Source organism: Rhinolophus sinicus, chromosome 17 (assembly GCF_057876585.1).
Source record: "Rhinolophus sinicus isolate RSI-liver-muscle chromosome 17, RSI-T2T, whole genome shotgun sequence".
Taxonomy (NCBI): Eukaryota; Metazoa; Chordata; class Mammalia; order Chiroptera; family Rhinolophidae; genus Rhinolophus; species Rhinolophus sinicus.
This window is the reverse complement of record NC_142517.1, coordinates 71,276,965-71,297,152: the sequence shown is the minus strand read 5'-3', so window position 1 is coordinate 71,297,152 and position 20,188 is coordinate 71,276,965. Positions and strand designations below refer to the sequence as shown.

Genomic DNA, 20,188 nt, shown 5'->3' with positions numbered 1-20,188 from the left:
GTTGGTGGGAATGCAGATTGGTGCAGCCACTCTGGAAAACAGTATGGAGGTATCTCAGAAATCTGAAAATGGAACTACCTTATGATCCAGCAGTTCCACTCCTAGGTATCTATCCGGAGAAATCCAAAACTCTAATTCGAAAACATTTATGCACCCCTATGTTTATTGTAGCACTATACACAGTTGCCTGGCTCTTTAGATTCTCTCTGTGTTGAGGCCTTGATATCCACTCCAGGTGGTGAGCTGAGGCCCGTCATCAGCAGGCTCTCCTTGTGTGTCGGGTATCAGTATCCTTTGTTGCCTGTGGATCAAATGATGGTTTTAGGCAAGAGGGTAAATCCTGTTAATCCTCGTTGGCTAGAAGCAGCAGTCTCCATACTATTATACCTCTATTCCAGTCAGGCTTTTATCCTCACCACAGTTCCTAAATTTATGGGTTACCATCAGTCTTTCCTTTTTTTGACCTATTAGTGGCTTTTGGAGTAATTGATCGCCCTCTTTTTTCAAGGAATTTGCTTCACTTACATTGCAGGATATTTCTTGATACTCTTTCTTCTTCACTGGCTATCCTTTTGCTATCTTCCTTTTTGAATTCTACTCAACTTCCAAACCTTTTAATGTTTAAATGCACCATGGTTGCTTGGTCTTTATGCTATTAATACTCTGTAGCTGGTTTCATTCAGTCTCATGACTTTATATACCTTTATATGTTAATTACTGTAAATATATCTCCAGTTCACTTTCTCCAAACAGTGTGTGTGTGTGTGTGTGTGTGTGTGTGTGTATGTGTGTGTGTATTTTTTTTCCTAACATATTCATTTGATTGTGAAATAGGCAACACAAACTTAGCAAGTCCAAAACTGCACTTCGGAACCTCCTGTAACACTTAAAAATGCTCCCCATGCTAGTTCTAATTTTGGTAAATGGCGACTCTATCATTCCACTTGCCTCAGGCCAAAAACTTTGGAGTAATTTTGTCTTCTCTGTTTCTTTCAGACACCGTTTTTTGTTCCATCAGCAAATCCTGTTTGCTCTGCTTTCAAATACAGTATATCTAGAATTTGACTACTAGTTTAACACTACCACTTTAATTACCCTGCTCCAAACCCCATCTTCTCCCTCCTGCATTAACAAAATAGTTCATACCTGGTGTCCTTGCTTTAGTCGTTGCCTTCCTCCTATCATCTATTCCCAACAACAGTGGTCCTTTTAAAACGTACGTTAGAATGTCATGTTCCTGCTAAAAATTCTCTACGGGTTTCCCATCTTACTCAGGATTAAAGCCAAATCTTACTATTACCTCTGTGGTCTGGTGCCCTGCTACCACTGTGGGCTCATCTCCTGCCATTTTTCCTCACTTCACTCTCGGGATACTGTGAGGTTCTTCTCACTCTTTCACTTTTTTCAAGTCTGTTCCAGTGTCCTCTTAAAAAGGCCTTCTTTTATCACCCTTAGATAAAAAAACTATGGTGCTACCTTAAAGTAATTCCTATTCCTCTTCCTTTATTTTCTTCCATAGTTCTATCTGATATCTTTTTATTTTCTTAATTCTGTTTCTCTGATTAGAATGTAAATTCCATGAGGATATGGATATCTGTTCAGTACTGTTCCCAGCACGAAGAACAGTGCTTGGCACAAAATACGTACCTAATGCATACTGATAAATGAATGCCCTGGTTTCTTTCAGCCTTTTCTTGGGGAATGTGGTCCAAGTTTCTCCTTAGAATATAGCATTTCCTATGATCACAGAGTTATCCTTTCTAATTATGACATGACAGGGAGTTAGAGATTCTTTCATACTCTAATAGTATTTGAGTTTACGGTTTATAAATAGTTTTCACATTTTATTATTTAATTCACTTGGCTCTAGTCTTCTATACGTATTTCTGTTTTTAGTGTTTTTAGTGTCTGGGGATTTTGTTGAAAAGACATTTTTGTTATACTTTCAAAGTTGACATAACTTTAACATTTATCAGTTTAAAACAATTTGAATTAATTATTGAATGTGGTAATAAATTTGATCCATCTAAAATGTGTTTTAGATGCTGAAATTGTTGAGGATATCTAGATGCTGTGATTTTGCTAGTTTCTTGAAAATGTATACTTATTTCAGTTGCTTCAAAATATTCTAAATTATTGAAGACTCTGAAAGGATCTATACCGTAGAGATCTTTGGAGGTATTATTTGTAGTTGAACACAGAGTACAATAAAAATGTTTCATTTGCAGAATATTTGCATATACCTATTTTGTAGATCCTAATATTTGAAAGATCTGGAACTTGTAATGTCCAAGATGCCTGTCCTTTCCTGTAGGTTGAGAAGTGAGATGTAGTAAAAGATAGTATCATAGTATCAAAAAGGATAGTATTAAAGATAGATTTATGATGACTTCTGTTACTCTTTGGTTCATTGCTAGAAGTGGGAGAGGTAAGAAAGTGAACTGATGCCAATTTATTCATACTTCCATTTCAGATGCTTTAATGTGATCTCTAATATGAATCTCCAGTCTTTTTGTTTTTGTTTGTAAATAATCCATACAAGTTATAGCACATGAGTCATTATATTTTCTTTTCTGTCACAATCTTATTTTAATAGAGGCTGCTTTTCTTTCTTTTCTTTTCTTCTTTTTTTTTTAATCAAAGAGAGCGCAGTTCTCAGTGGCCCATGCGGGGATCGAATCGGCATCTTTGGTGCCATCAGCACCATGTTCTAACCAACTGAGCTAAGCAGCCACCCTAAGCTTATTTTTAAGTACTTGTATTTCCAGATGATTTGTATCTTCTGGGCATTCTAAGTCCTTACTGAATGACTATTCAGATACAGATGAAAGCTCCAAGCTGCTGTTATTTTCATGGATGTAGTGTTTTCATGAGAGCTACAGATAGTGGAAAAACACTTCTTTCTCTCTGAAAGATAAGTTCAGTTTAATTAATTGGCTAATGATATAACAGTTATAAATCAAGTGGACACACAGAACAGAAATGGAGTATCAGATTTTACCGTGTTTTTCGTTGGCCCCTAGAATGTGCAGTAGCCAGGAATACCTTGTGACAAGTTTAGGGTCTTGCCAGATATCAAAGGTTCAGTCCTTTGCTGTTCTTTAGCTTCTTTATATTCTAAGCTTACATCGCCATTAATGAAGAACATGCTTCAAATAATTTAGGTCTTTAGTAATAAATATTTATGTTCCTCCAGGACACACTTCTGCTCTTCAGTCAAACTCAGCTTCATATGGGAAAGTAGGGGGAAGGGAGTAGGTTCGATGTTTGGGAGACTTTAAGTAGTGAGGCATTCTAACATTGATTTTGGTCCAAGAATCACAATAGAAAATCTGTTTCTCCATGGTTTTAAGATTCTGTGGGGGAAAATCTTACGCAGTAGTGGTTTTAAAAAACCACTTTGGGTTTAGTTTAGGATTGAGAATGCAGCAGACACTTCTGTTTGCAAGCAATAGCAACTAACTCTGGCTAACCAAACTACAGAAAAGGAGACACATAGGTAGAAGCTATGGAATCTAAGGGAGAGCCAAATTATAAATACTTGAAGGGTAGTATAAAGCCTTGCTCAAAGGTTTAAGAGTTGAACCAAGAAAAAATTTACATCATTTACTTTTGCAACTAGTAAAAACTACTCAGGATATTTTTGTAGGAAAAAATTAGAAAGAAGAAATCACTCATTACCTCCTAGATATGAAAACAAACAAAAAAGAAAAACCTGATATTTACATAAATATTTGTTTACTAGTAAAGTTGAACACATTAAAAATAGCCATTATAGTTTGTGTTTTTGTTTGTTTGTTTGTTTTTGTAAAAATTTACTCAAGTTCTTTGTTTAGGGGCTTAGTTTTTCTGGTCAAATCTATCAACCTTTTTCTTGATGATTTTCCTATCTTTGCTGTTAGGCTAAGAGCTGCTTTCTCCATGTAAATGCAGAGTATTTTAAATATATTTTTGATGCAGTGGACCCCTATTTTCTTTTTTCCTATCTCCACATACTCCCTTTAGTAATGGTGGTCCACTAGGCCGTGGTTCTTACAGGTTGCAAGAAGATACAATAGCACTACCCATCCCAGATTATTCTGGTATTTGCTAGAACAAAGCACTATGGACTGCTTGACTTAAACAAGACATTTATTTTTCACAGTTCTGGAGGCTGAGAAGTCCAAGATCAAGCTACAAGCAGATTAAATTCTTGGAGAGGACCCTCTTCCTGACTTGCAGACAGTCACCCTCTGGCTTTGTTCTCATATGGTGGAGAGAGAGAACTCTAGTTTCTCTTCCTTTTCTAATGCCAGCATGAGGCCCCCACCCTTATAACCTCATATAGTTAGAATTACTACACAAAGGCCCCACCTCCACATACCATAGAGGTTAGGGCTTCAACATACAGGTTTTGGAGGGACACAAACATTCAGACCATAACACTTCCTTTAGCCCATCTCTTCTTCACCTCCACCTATGGCAGATAATTCTGTTTTAGTTTGCTTTTTATTGTGAAAATTACTTATTGTAAGTCATTGTGACATCACATAAGAGCACAGAGTAAAAAGTAAAGGTTCTTTCTTTAATCCTCAGTAATCCCATTCCCTAGGAATAACTAGTTATCGGCCAGAATATATAAAAAGTTATTGTCAGTAGGTGTATAGGCATATGTGGCAAATTTTTTACATTTAGATCTTCAGTCTGTGTGTGTGTGTGTGTGTGTGTGTGTGTGTGTCTGTGTCTGTGTTTTCAGTGTAAAGCGGGGATTTATTTCCAAATATTTAGCTCTTGTCCTTTTAGCATGTCTTAGCTAATTCATTATTTCCCCACTCATACAAAATAATTAACTTTATTATATACCATATACCATTATAGATGTTGGCCTGTTTGTGTACTTTGAATTATTTTTAAGATATTAATAGTAAGCGTTTTATTTTAATATTTTTCCTCTCTCCTACTGGACCATTGTGTTTTTGAAATATTTCTCAGCTGTTGTCCTCAGTCTAGTTTCAAGAACTTTTTTTCAGGGTTTTTACTGCAATAGCATTGAATTTGTGTGTTAATATGGGGAGTTTTTTGTTGTTGTTTTTTTAAGATTTTATTGGGGAAGAGGAACAGGACTTTATTGGGGTACAGTGTGTACTTCCAGGACTTTTTTTCCAAGTCAAGTTGTTGTCCTTTCAGTCTTAGTTGTGGAGGGCGCAGCTCAGCTGCAGGTCCAGTTGCCATTTCTAGTTGCAGGGGGCACAGCCCACCATATCTTGCGGGAGTCGAACCGGCAACCTTGTAGTTGAGAGGACGCGCTCCAACCAACTGAGCCATCCGGGAGCTCAGCGGCAGCTCAGCTCAAGGTGCCATGTTCAATCTTAGTTGCAGGGGGCACTGCCCACCATCCCTTGCGAGATTCAAGATGTTGAACCGGCAACCTTGTGGTTGAGAGCCCACTGGCCCATGTGGGACTCGAACTAGCAGCCTTTGGAGTTAGGAGCACGGAGCTCCAACTTCCTGAGCCACCGGGCCAGCCCAATATGGGGAGATTCGCTGTCCGTATAGAATTACTGTGTTTTTCCAAAAGTAAGACCTAACCAGACCATCAGCTCTAATGTGTCTTTTTGGAGCAAAAATTAATATAAGACCCAGTCTTCTATAAGACCGGGTATTATATTGTATCAAATCATATATCATATCGTGTTAATAAGACCAGGTCTTACATTAAAATAAGACCGGGTCTTATATTAATTTTTGCTCCAAAAGATGCATTAGAGCTGATGGTCTGGCTAGGTCTTATTTTCAGGGAAACATGGTAAGTATTTTCATCCTTGAACATGACATATCTTTTATTTATTCAAGTCAGTCACTCAGTTTTATAGGCTCTTTACAACTTTATTCATAGGTGTTTTAAATATTAATGTTTTGCAAATAGTCATTTTGTGCAATAAATTTATAAAGGTTATCACCTATTATAACTTGTTGCTTTTATATTTTGTATACATTTTGCATTCTTTGTAAGCACCCACATTATTAGTTCTGGTAGCCCTTTATGGCCTTCTTAGATTTTTCAAGTAATAGGTTTTTCAGATAATGAGTCTATCTGTTCCTTTCTAATACTTTTTCTTCCATTTCTTTTTCCCATCTTCTTGCAGTGGAAGTTTTAGTCTCAGTTGAACAGTGATAATGATAGTACACCATCTTCTCTTGATCTTTCTTTAATAGCTATTCCCTTTTTTCTAATTTATTGTGATGGCCACTGATTTAAAAAGAGTCAACTTTATTATTAAGAATCCTTTTTTCAGTTGTTAGATTTTTTTAAAAATCAGATAATGAACTTTAAATTTTATTCAATGTCTTTTCAGCGTCAAATGAGAAAGTCATGTGAGCTTTCAGTGTAATGAGTAGTCTGAACATATCCTCACATTCTTGGAGTATCCTGCTTGGTCAATGGTTCTTATTCTTTAAATACAGAGCTGGGCAGTATTTCGTAATAATATATGAACATTTTAATTAATATTCATAAATTGCTCTTTCATTGTCCATATTTTCTTATTTAGTACCAGACTTATGATAGGTTGCTAAAATACATTATCTACACTTGAAAGCATAATGGAGCATGATGGTAAATTTGGGGGGCTTGATACTTTTAGGGGGCATTGCTTTAAAAAAAAACCACAAAACTTTTTATTCCATAGCTGTTAAGTATAGTCAGTGTGAATTGTTCTTTTGTAACATTCTCAGTCATCTCTTTGGTGGTAAAGTTTGCCCTCTTTATCTATGTATCTGTCTAGCTATCTCATTTATTTATTTATATATTTATGCATTCATTTATGGGTTTTTTCCTCTCAGAAGGGTTCATAGAAATAATATAGTGTAAAGTTTGTGTTGTTCAGAGCTGTTTGAATATGTTTAAGCATGTTTTTCTTGATTATCTTTTAAGTAATACCCTTCTGCATTTTTGTATTAAATTAAAAATATTATTGGGGCATAACTCTAAACTGTAAAGGTATTGTTTATACTTTCCACTTTTGAGTGTTTATAATGGTTTGCTTCTTAGTTTGAGTATTTAGTTTGTCAGGATACACATGAGTCGTAAATTCTCCAAGGACTTGTTTATCTTTTAATATATTTGTTGATGAGCAGCATCTTGCTTGACTTTAGTATTCGTGAATATTAGCCTTATTTCCCTTAAAATGATTTAGATTTGGTCCACTGCTTTTAGGAAGGACATTAGTATTACAAGGGAGAAGTTTAATACCATTTTATTTTAAGTTTTGCTTGTGGCGTTTTTTTCCTTCATTCCTGAAATGGAAAAAAATGATTTCACATTTATGTGTTTTTTAAATTAATGTTTTCCGGTGTATCTTCAATGAAGTTTTTTTTAATAGAGATTTTTGATAGAGGGAACCTTCAGAAGAAGATACTTTGGTACTATATTTGGTTTGACAGATCCTACATATGTTAGTTATCTATTACTGAGTAACAAAGTACTCTAAAACTTAGTAGTGTTAGAAAAACATAAATTTATTATCTCTCAGTTTCTTTGGGTCAGTAATCCATACATGGCTAAGCTGGGTCCATTTGCTTTTGTCTCTCACAAGACTGCAGACAAGGTGTCAGCTAGGGCTGGGGTCTCTCTGAAGGCTTGACTGGGGAAAGATCCGCTTTCTAGCTTAGTCTTGGCCCATTGTAGTGCTTTTCCCACTGCAACACATGTTGGTAGTTACTTTGAGAGTCAATCTTTGGGTCTTACATCCAAAGTCAGGAACATCTAGCACTTTTCAGTCTTCGTGTTACTCAGTCGTGTGTGTCTGTGTGTGTACCTACAGGAGGGGAAGAAGTGAGGGAGAGGGCAACAGAAGGGGAGGGAGATTAGATTGATCATATTTTAGCATAACATTTTTGCATTTTAAGAACTATATATTTTTTTTCCCCAATAGGTGCCTTAGCTGGACCAATAATTGTGGAGCCTCATGTCACAGCAGTATGGGGAAAGAATGTTTCCCTGAAGTGTTTGATTGAAGTAAATGAAACTATAACACAAATTTCATGGGAGAAGATACATGGCAAAAGTTCACAGACTGTTGCTGTTCATCATCCTCAATATGGATTTTCTGTTCAAGGAGAATATCAGGGAAGAGTCTTGTTTAAAAACTATTCACTTAATGATGCAACAATTACTCTACATAACATAGGATTTTCTGATTCTGGAAAATACATATGTAAAGCTGTTACATTCCCACTTGGAAATGCTCAGTCCTCTACAACTGTAACTGTATTAGGTAAGTATGTTTGAATTACATATTTTGGTGATAGTCGAGAAGATTATAATGAAAGTATTTTCAAGAATATAAATGATTGAAATTATATATAAATTTCGGTTTAAACTAATTCAAATATGATTTTTCAAGTTCTGTCTTAAAAGTCTGATTCTAGGTTCTCTTGAAGTATTATCTGTATCGACCTACCTAGTTATATAATACTATGTAGTTCTTAACTATTTTACTTTTTTCATGAAAGATTGTTTTTATTTATTTATAATACTAAGTACTGAGTTTCTTTGACATGTTTCATTATTGTCCCTCAAATTTTCAACTTTTAATTAAATTACCATCTTAAAATAGCTTTTCTGTATTTTAAAGGACTGTTCTGGAGCCATTTACACCTCGTGTTTGTTTTTCAAATCAAATTTTATTTCTGCTATGGTGAATTTACATAGCTATTTGAATCTTGGGCTGTATTACTGTTAATGAAGGATATGTCTTTTTTTGTTAAAGTTTGTGATGGAATTTAGAATGAACTTATTAGCATTAAGATAGCCACTTGTAGTGAAAGATAACCCAATTTGGAAACACTGGTGAGTACTTTTGAATAATAGATCAAGGAGTAAGGAGTTATAGCAACCATAGCCATTTCCCCCAAAGTGGGCCTTTTTTAATGGGGGCAGTCTTTGCTCTAAATCTGACCTTTTGCCTGTCAGGGACTTTGTCAGGTCAGCTGATAGCTCCCCCTTCGCAATATTTTTGCTTCACTTTTCTCCCAGATGTTACTCTTTAATAAGCCTTTTGCACTCCTCACTTGGTCTCAGTATCTGCTTCCAGAGAATCAAACAAGTACACAGCCTCTAGTATTTAATGGCGAAACTTCAGAGTCTCTGGAATGCAGGAAAGCAATTTTGTCCAAATTTGTTATATATTTTTTTCACATTCTATGTAAAATAGAAATGAAATATTTTAGGACTTTATATGTTTAAGACACTGTCCTAAGAGCTGTGGGGAAATATAACTTATGTTTAAGAAATTGATCCTTTTGAGAAATGTATTGATGGGACAGTATAGCATAAATATCTGAAAAATCAAGTGCAGGTCATCAGGGTAAAAAAGATCACAAAATATTCAGTGTCAAGAAAATATCTAATAGACAAATAGTTTGTATATGGAAGAGAGAGGTCATGAGAATAAACTTTGTTTTGCTTAAAATTTTAGTAATTTTCCCTAAATTAATATAGTACTTAGTGTATATACAGTGTTGTGCTTCTTCTCACCTTCCTTCGACTCTCAGACTCTTGTGGTTTTAAAGTGTGGGTCATGAACCAGCAGCTTTGATATCACTTGGGAGCTTTGATACCACTTGTTAGAAATTCAGAATTTCAGACTCTCAGACTGACTGAGTGATAAAGCTACATGTTAGCAGGATCTCCAAGTGATCTCTGTGCACAGCAAAGTTTTAGAAAAACTGCTTTGATCACCTCACCTTGCTTAGAGGGATGCCTGACTCGTAGTAGACCTTATTTAGGTAGCAGTGGGTTGAAAATTGTGACTTAGAATGATCAATCTGGTGGTGTTGATGAATTGAAATGACGAGGTTCTAAAACCATGATGCCTCAACCGTGAGGCCATGAAATTAATTTTCTAATTTCTGCCACTTAAGTGAAGGGACCTATTACAAAGGAATAACTAGGATGTGAGAAACAAGAGAAGTTTGAACATTAACAGGTTTTGAACCTTGGTAATTTAGTAAATTATGTTACCATTAATTTAAATAGGCATGTCTTTGAGAAACAGGTATTATAGATGGTAGAATGAGATGATGAGTTCAGCATTTGGTTTATTGAATTTGAAGATATATAGGCAATACTACCAGGCAGGTGGTTGGAAACTGTAGAGTCAAGCCTAATCTCAAAATTGGAGAAAATTAGGGATCATCTGGGTAGTAGTATTTATCAGATGAAAGTTTTTAAAGATGATCAAAAAAACTAACTGAAGGCCTGGACTTAATATTTGTTAGCACAGAGGTTGAAGAAATAGAGATGAAGAACTCAGAGAGAGCTTTAGGAAAAATTTGAGCAAAGTAATATTCATATCAAGAGAAGATAAAGTTTTAAAGGTTACTCTAGCAGCCTTTTTTCCACAGTGAGAATTATGTCCTATGGAAAATGATTTAGTGATAATTTATTCAGTTCTCCTAAGGATGGCGCACAGCTAGTATAATTCTAAATGCATAGCCCACAAGTTAATTGACTACAATGGGTACCTTAAGGTATTAGTGCTTAATTCTTTTTGGAATTTTGGAACTGATCGGGAAGAACTGTGCTGAAGTATTAAATTCTACAAAGTTAGTCAAAGACTAGGCAAAGAAAAATGTCAAGCCTGTCGATTAGATGATGACATTCAAGTTTCCATGGAGTGGTAGTAATAGAAACCAAATTAAGGGAATATGATATAACAAAAAGTTTTCGCAAAATTTAACAACAAATGTCCCATTACAGTAGAAGAGTTGTTACATAATTGGTTACTTCCTCTTGATGGGATATTAGTTGTTAAAATTACGGTCAAGAGAAATGTTACTATGTAAAAAAAAAAAAAATGAGCCACAAAATTGTAGGCATGCCATGATTACATCTATATAGAGACTGGAAATATAAATAATGAGAAGGAAATGGGAGAGTATGATCATTACTGTATTAGGACACTGTAGTCATGGGTAATTTTTCTGTTTTTCCAATTTTTAGTAATAATACTTTTGCAATTAAGAAATAGACTCCCACTGCTGGACAAGATGGAGTAACAGGGACTAGATTTACCCTTTTTCTCTAGGAACAAGGTAACCAGGCAAATAAGAAACAATTTTTAGTCATTGGACAATAGTCAGTGTAGGATTATGATCTGTAAAAGAAGGTGAGTCCTACAGATGCTCCAGCTTCCTCCTTAGGCAGTTTCCAGGCTACAGCTCAGTGACAAGGAATTAAAGCAGAGAGTGGTGGTTTCACTGAGTTGAAGAGACAGATTGAAATTCAGGGAGGACAAAGTGATTAGAATTTGTGGAGCAGAATACTGGGAAAAAGGGAACATGGGGGGGAGGGTGGGAAAGGGAGGAAGAGAGCGCACACACTTGAGATATACAGAAGGGCCTTCTGAAGTCTTTGGCTTAGTACTGATATTAGTACTGACATGTGAGAGGAAACTTTTTTTTTAGTGAACAATTTTTTTTTAAGCTTATTGGGGTGACAATTGTTAGTAAAGTTACATAGATTTCAGGTGTGCAATTCTGTAATACATCATCTATATATCACATTGTGTGTTCATCACCCAGAGTCAGTCTCCTTCCATCAACATGTATTTGACTCTATTTACCCTCTTCTAGAATCCCCCATCCCCTTTACCCTCTGGTAACCGCTAATCTATTGTCTATGTTTATGAGTTTTTGTTTCTTCATTTGTTTGTCTTTTGTTCTTTTGTTATTTTCCGTTTTATATACCACATCTCAGTGAAATAGGGTTCTCGACTGACTTATTTCGCTTAACATTATTTTGCTTATTTTTCTGTCTGACTTATTTCGCTTAGCATTATAACCTCAAGATCCATCCATGTTGTCGCAAATGGTACTATTTCATCTTTTCTTATGTCCGAGTAGTATTCCATTGTGTATATATACCACAACTTCTTTATCCATTCATCTATCAAAGGACATTTTGATTGTTTCCATATCTTGACTACCATGAATAAAGCTTCAATGAACATTGGAGCACACGTGTCTTTATGTATAAATGTTTTCAGATTTTTTGGGTAGATACCCAGGAGAGGGATTGCTGGGTCATATGATAATTCTATTCGTAATTTTTTGAAGAACCTCCACACTGCCTTCCATAGCGTCTGCACCAGTCTGCATTCCCACCAACAGTGTATGAGGGCTCCTTTTTCTCCACAGCAGACTTATCATACACAGACTGTTAAACAACAGCACTTACCATTTGACTTGATAAGTCAATCTACAAAATTCCTTCAGAGAACAAGAAGCTATATATATATATATGTATATCACATAGTAACTGGCCTTGAAGTAGAGAAGTGTTTCTTAGTGTATAAAGGCAGTTAACCACCCAAGGGAATCTAAAAAAATGATACATTTTACTACATTTAAATGAAAAACTTCTGCTCATCAAACACACCATTGGGTGAAAAAACAAGCCCTAACTGGTAGAAGATAGTAATCAAAAAAAGACTCTTCTCCCAAATCAATAAGAAAAAGAAAATGGCTTTAATACGTATTTTGATGAAGAAGAAATTCCAAATGGCCTGTAAAGGTCCTTAATGTCATTTGTAATTGGAGAAATTAAAATCTCAATGAAATGTTACTGCATTCCTATGAGACTGACAAACATTGAGATGTCTGACAATATCAACTGTGAGTGTTTAGACCAACAAAAACTCTAAGATTGGGAATAAATTGGTACTTTGGAAAGCTTTTGTCATTACCTGGTGAAACTGAAAATATAGTAATAACAATTCTACAATAAGGGATAAAACTAGAGAAACGTTTACACAAATATACCAAAATGCATGTATGACAATATTTCTTGTAAAATTATTTATACCAAACAGGAAACACCATTGATGTTCAACAATCAAACCGTACAGTAGTTAAAACTAATAACTTACACAATTGTAAGTAAATCTAAATGATCTATAAATAAAAAGTTAAAAAATTCTAAAATAATTAAGGCTAAATATTCCCACATAAACAAATAGTGGGAACACAAAATTGTGTCAAAGAAAACTATACAAAAATACATATAGTCGGATTCCATCATATAAAGTTCAGAAACAGATGAAACTTGGGTAGGTGTGCATTTGTTGGTTATAGACCCAACATGAAAAGATAGAAAAATTTATTTCTAAAGTCAGTATAATGGTTTCACACTTGGGCAGGCAAGGTGTTAACGATCAGGAAGAGGCATATGAGAGACTTGGGAGGTGCAAATGTTCTTTATTGGGATGTGTGTGGTTACATGGATATTTGCTCTAAATTATTCATTAAGTGTGTGCACTTGTTATTTTCCAATAATTCCTCTTACAAAAGAGGAAATACATAAGGAAAAGAATATTCCTTAAAGTAAATGGCGAAACAAAAATATGTAGATACAAACCAAGAACAGATGGCAGTGAAAGAACCAAGTGGAAATCTTGGAAATGAAAAAATATCTTTGAGATTAAAAATTTAGCACACAGGATAAACTGTAGGCTTCAGCCAAAGAATTCATGAACTGGGTACTGAGGAATTTATACAGAAAGAAGCAGATAAAATCTGCTGAAAAATGTGACGCGATAGCTAGAATGTATGGAGTGTAGATTGAAAGTGTCTAACATTAAGGTTACTTTTCTTTGATGAGCAGCTTTCTTATGCCAGAAAAAGATAGGTGGTATGTACATTTCAGTAAACATAACTTTTAGTCATGTTGCATTTTGACAGTGTAGCCTCTATGCTGTTAACTTATTTTAAAATAGTTCTCCTTTAAGCATTTTTCATAAATGCTTCATAAAATGAAGCATTATATATTAAAACTACTTTTATTCCTTTCAGAGTAATGATACCTTTAATCTCATATTGGAAATTATGATCCAATTAACCGGAATTTTTTGTATTGCTAATTTGGGGAACTCATCTGCCCCTATAAAGCATATCTCTACCAGTGAGAGCAATCTTTGTAATGGTTATATAAAATCTTGGCTTCTTATTTGACCTGGCTCGTGATCTTCTCTTGTTCCAAGAATCCAGTTGATGTTGGCATTACCTAAAAAGTGTGGGTAGATTTTTTATGCAATTATCCCTAAGTTTATGAAATGTAGCTAGATGTGGCTTGGAAAGAGATATATATATAGTCTTAATTGAAATGTAACTAATTTTGTTTTTAATTTAAACAGTTGAACCCACTGTGAGCCTGATTAAAGGGCCAGATTCTTTAATTGATGGAGGAAATGAAACAGTGGCAGCCATTTGTATCGCAGCCACTGGAAAACCAGTTGCACATATTAATTGGGAAGGTGATCTTGGTGAGATGGAATCCACTACAACTACTTTTCCAAATGAAACAACAACAATTGTCAGCCAATACAAGCTGTTTCCAACCAGATTTGCTAGAGGAAGGCGAATTACTTGTGTTGTAAAACATCCAGCCTTGGAAAAGGACATCCGATATTCTTTCATATTAGATATACAGTGTAAGTAAATGGCAACATTTGCTTTTTACACGTCATGTATTTTATTTTCGTTTTCTTCTTTTGACATAATTCTGTATCAAACTTTTAGTTTGAATATTTAGTATTCAGAAATTCTTAACAGCTTTTCCTTACTGACATTTTTGTTCTTAATTTTTAAAATATTTTCATGGAAATTTTATTTAACCAGAGCATTTTTTATCAGTTTGTAAAGATGGACAATGATTTAAAGTTGTTCTCAAACTTATAATTATTTAACCTTATCTTTTTTAGACCTTAAAAATAGGCTGGGCTTAAGCAAATTGTGAAAATTTATACCTCAAAATGTGCAATACTTAGAGACAAATAACTACTTCTCCAATTAATTTAGCTGTTATTCAGTTTTACTGATGCCATCCATGATGTTTTCATTTTTCAGCAAGAATTTTTTACTTCCTAGATGCATTTTAATTATTTTGAAAATCTATATTCTTCTAATATTCTAATCCAATTTTATTGATCATGTAAGATTCTCAGATAGGTAAAACAATATTTTGAAGACATTGGGATAATAACCATTGTAGAAAAGGTTCAAAGCTGGCCCATTTTGGTATTTTTATTTTTTTGTTACGGGATGCACGGTGTGTGTGTGTGTGTGTGTGTGTGTGTGTGTGTGTGTGTGTACAGAGGGTGCCAAAAAAATGTATACCCATTTTAAGAAGAAAACTGTTAAAATTGTAATACTCAATATATACTGATAACAAAAGATGAATACAAGTCACATTTGACTTCTGCAATTGCAAGGGGTGCTCAAATTGGTCCAGACACTTCTGATTATGGCGAACTACATTGCTTGAGCAATGTTGACCTAAGTGTCCACTTGTATACATTTTTTGGCACCCCCGATATATATATTTTCCCCTTCTCTATAAAGTTTCTCAGTTTTTGATACGTTCTTTGAGTAGCATTTTAAAATTTGTTGAACAAGAGAAAAACTGATGGTGCAGATAGCTTATAGCAAAGATAATGACAATTAAGGTGATTGAAGTAGAGATAAAATTAGGAGAAATGTTTAGTTTCTGCTGTCATTTCCATCCATACACAGATCATGTGAAGGAGATGTTCTGGTTTTTTTTGGTATGATGCGTAGAATTTTAAATTACACATTCATTACACATGATGTAATGGTTTCTAAAGCTAATTCTAAGGATTTTTTTTCAACATTTATAGGATTAAACTTGAGAAGCTATCCTATGTGAATGTTATTACTATTGTATTCTTGAATACAAATACCTTCTTTTCTCCTTACCTCTCTTGAGAATCTAATTAAAATTATTCAATTTCCTACCTTGCTTTCACAGACTCTTTTTTATTTTTCTCATAAAATTTAGATCCCAATTGTAAGTACTATTAATATTTTTCTCATATTCTTCCTTCCCTGTGTCTAATAATGAGTGAAATTTTCATCAATTTGTATAACGTATATTATATTTTTTGTTTGCTTGAGTGCAATCCTAAATATATAAGATTATTTCTTGTAAGATTATCATTTAGATTTATTGGCATGCTTCTAAAATGTTAGAGTCCTCATGACATTTTTCTTTTTTTAAATTGGGACCTATAAAACATGTGAACAAAGTGTAAGATAAAATCTTATATTCAAAATACATATCTCAAAATCTGAAGGTATTCTGTGGGGATATTTTAATACCTATCCCTTCCTCTTCTTAAGAGAAATTAAACTCACATATATCCGTACTGTTCTTTGAGCAACATTTTTTAGTACCTGTTTTAGGTTACAGAAATGTTAATTCTTGGTTTCTATAAGAGGCAGATTTTTTTTATTTTTTATTCTAAGGTAATTGTACCTTAGTAAAAGGTTAATTTTTTTCACTACCTTTTTTTAAACTTTGCTTGATAGTAGGTCAGGCTTTCCTGGCAGAGTTAAAGTCTGACCTGGTCTCTCTGACTTCCAATTGACCGTGTTCTATTTATCTAGTTTACTATGTAGCTCACATGAAGATGGAGGGTCCCTGTACCGTGTGTAAGTAATGTTTCCTTAGGGGTCTTTCATGACGTCCCTAACCCCATCCCCAAACTAAATTAGACCCTTCCTCTTGTCTTCTCTCTTAGCATCCTATTCTTTTCCATAACAGGTTTTAGTTAAATATTTTTAAAATGTCATCTTTCCTATTCTTATTAGAATTGTACAAATACAGAGTGTCTCTCTCTCTCTCTCTCTCTCTCTCTCTCTCTCTCTCTCTCTCTCTCTCTCCCTCTCCCCCCCCCCCCCCCCCCCCCCCCCGTCTCTCTCCCTATCTATCCGAAATACCTAAAACAATGCCTGTCGCTTATTAGGAGCTAATCATTATGGTAGTTGAAGGAATGATTACCATTGGATTTTATAGTTTAAAGGTATAAATTTATATTGCTGGTAGACATGGATAATTGTTCATTTAACTAATTACAGTGTATACACGCTAATAGACCTTTGGGTACACTACTGAATGGATACATGTTCATACAGTTGAGGCCTTAGATAATTTACTTAAATTATAATTATAGGATTAGAAAGTTTGTGCCGCATTTCTACATACATACTCACAGAATGTTAATTAATTATAGTGTAGGGAACCTAATCCCTGTATTGACTTGATATCTCTGGGGGTATTTCCTTTCAGATTAAACATTTTGTTAAAAACAGTTTTATATGATGACTTGATATTTAAATGCCACGTCTTATTATCGAATTAAGTTCTTAATGTATTTTCTTTGTTCATATATCTCTACATATTTCGTAATAGAACTCTTAAATTTTGCTTTTGGTGATTATAGGTTTGTCAATATTCTTATATTCAGTATTTATAATAACTAGAACTGTATATGCTTGTAGTTGCCTACTGTTTGTTTGGGTACTCATTGTCCATTCATTCATTCATTCTTTCAGTCAACTATTGAGTACTGTCTTCCACATTGGTTATGTACATTGAGAGAAGAAAGTTATTTTTGCTTTTCTAAATTTTAGTTTATCATTGTATGTTGTATTTATCATTAACAAAAGATAATCTGTTCTGTCATGCATTTATTTTATAGACGCTCCAGAGGTTTCAGTAACAGGCTATGATGGAAATTGGTTTGTAGGAAGAAAAGGTGTTAATCTCAAGTGTAATGCTGATGCAAATCCACCACCCTTCAAATCTGTGTGGAGCAGGTAATAATGTTAGCTACTTCTAAAGAGAAATTATTTAAAAGTAAAAAGTATTTTTAAATGTTTAAAGTTGTTTTTATCAGTGTACTACATAATTATAGTAATAGCTGAAAATTAAATGAAAGGTTTCTAAATGTTCTCCTGTCCCACCTCTCCCCACCTTCCTACCCCCCACAGTTCTGTTCCTCAGGCTACTTTAGCAATTCCTTCTGGTAGTTGCTATCATAGGTTTTAAATTGCTACTTCTTCATTTACTAATTTTTAATATGATCTGTTCACTTCTTGTGGTAGATGAATGTATCTACCCCTTCACACACAAATATACCCACATACGTATATACCCTTCATAGTCCCAATGAGATTAAGTTACTTTTAGTTAAACTCTGTAATTATTGTTTGCCACCCTACAACAGGTAAATATTATTTACTGACAGCTGTGTAGTATACTGGAATTGTTTTCTTTTGTCTAAAGCTGTTTTCCATGAGGCTGTTAATTGCTTCTTTTTACTTGTGTAGCTTGCTGTCTGCATATCATTAATTCTTTTTATCTATGAAATCCCATCTGTTACACTAAGGTTTTCATTCATATTTCTCAATATTTAGGGCCCTCCTTCAATCTAGATACTTATATCTTTCAACTGTGGATAATTTTCTGATATTTTTGGCATTCTCTCCTCCCACCCCCTTTTTTTCTGTTTCCTCTTACTGGAACTCCTATTTATTGTATACTAAATATCCTTTCTTATTTTTCAAATAATTTTTATTTTATTACAGGAGATTTGCTTGTTCTTCCCCCCCCCCAGTGATTAAAAAAATTAGGTGAACATATTTTTATTTTCTAAGAGCATTTTATTGTTCTGTGTTCATTTTCATAGCATCCTTGTTTTGTGGATGTAGTATCTTCCTTGTTTTTTCCCCCAGAGATTAACTAGAGTTCTTTCCTCTGCAGAGATTTTATTACTCCTACATATTGTCTCTTTTTTCCTCCTAGTTCTTTTGGTTTTGCTTTTTGTCTTTCATTTTGTAGATATTCCTTAATGTTCTCATTTGTCCGGTCGTTTCATAATGATGCATTAAATTATTATAAAATTCTGAGTGGAAACTCTTTTTGTCTAGTGGGGATTATTAGTAGATTCTACTCAGCATCATTAGGTAGAGAGGTGGTTATTTCCCTGGTGAAGCTTCTGATGTCACCTGTGGAAGAATAGAAGTCTTTTTTTCACGCCATTCATTGTATTTATTGAATTAACCCTCATTCTTTTGCCTAAAACATGAATGTCTGGTACCTGTACAGAGTTGGGAGGATCTATTGTTTTGTTTTTTCAAGTAATCTCCTTATTTCTAGCCCCTTGCCTCACTCTGGCCCTCTTGCAGTATAGTGAGTCAAACTCCAAATCTATTTTGGGTTCTTTGGATCAAATTGGCTGCTTTCTCATCCACATTCCTCCTGCAAGCCCAGAGCAGAGCTGCAACCTGATACTTCTGATATTTTGGACTGGATACATTTTTTTGTGTGGGAGGCAGTCCTGTGAATTGTAGAATGTTTAGCAACATCCCTGACCTCTAATCTCTGGAGCCAGTAGCACCTCTTCCCCCAACTGCTCCCCCCCAACCCTGTTGTGACAACTACGTCCTCAAACATGCTGCCATCCAAAAATGTCTCCAGACATGCTGATGTCCCCAGAGTCAAAAATCCCGCCTGATTGAGAAACACTGGCTTAAAGTATATACTGTTTTCTCCGTTTTCTGTTTTCTAAAAGTTTGTTCAACCATCTTATCTAATGAATTCTACCTTCTGTTATCTTCCTCTTCATAGGTTTAACAGTTTTTAATTTGTCTACTCTTGTTTTAGGTGGGATTTTTTTGGGAACAAGGAAGCGGTATATTTGGTCAGTCTGTTTTCTTTAAGCAAACATACAGTTTTATATTTTCTTAAAAGTAGGAAGGAGTCATTGGTTAAGATGTGTGATAGGGTATTTCTAATAGTCATACAATTCCACATTCTCATCCTAGTGTCTGTACTTGCAGATGTCTTTTTTGGGGAAGTCATTTAACCTCTCTAATCCTTTGTTTCCTCATTGATAATAGTGCCTCATAGAGTTTTTGTGAGGGTAGCGACAACGAACATAAATCATATAACGTAAGTGCAATTGAGTGGGAGGTGCTTAGCATGTCATTTGTTTTGAGTTCAATGTAATATTTAGATTTTTCTGTGGCTCATTAGAATACACAACTTCAAAGGATTTTAAGACATTTTGTTCAGAATTAAAGGAATTAGAGTTTGGGGCCCAAAGTAGAGATAGTTGGTAAAATATGCATATATATAGTTCCTATTCATTGTTAAGTATCTTAGGAAAAGAGTTCCCCTTTTGATAGCTGATGCTTGTAAAAATGTTCTTTCCAAAGTTCTATTAAGAAGAATGTTGGGTGTTTTTGTTTTTGGTTTTTAAACATTAAAATATTACCTTGATCCTTCATTGCTAAATTACAGTACTATTAACTGTAAAAGATTGTACTGATTGTTCACTCACCT

At 34.5% G+C, this 20,188-nt stretch overlaps 1 protein-coding gene across 4 annotated transcripts in view; it reads left to right on the top strand.

The window, feature by feature from the left end:
- The window catches only part of NECTIN3 (nectin cell adhesion molecule 3), a 129,087-nt gene that overhangs the window by 29,870 nt on the left and 79,029 nt on the right, over positions 1-20,188 (top strand). For all 4 annotated transcript variants that reach the window (XM_088794427.1, XM_019711639.3, XM_074332175.2 and 1 more), the window contains exons 2-4: positions 7,914-8,255; positions 14,175-14,471; positions 17,541-17,658. In XM_088794427.1, coding sequence (XP_088650553.1) covers positions 7,914-8,255; positions 14,175-14,471; positions 17,541-17,658 — 757 coding nt within the window. The remainder of the gene's footprint in view (positions 1-7,913; positions 8,256-14,174; positions 14,472-17,540; positions 17,659-20,188) is intronic.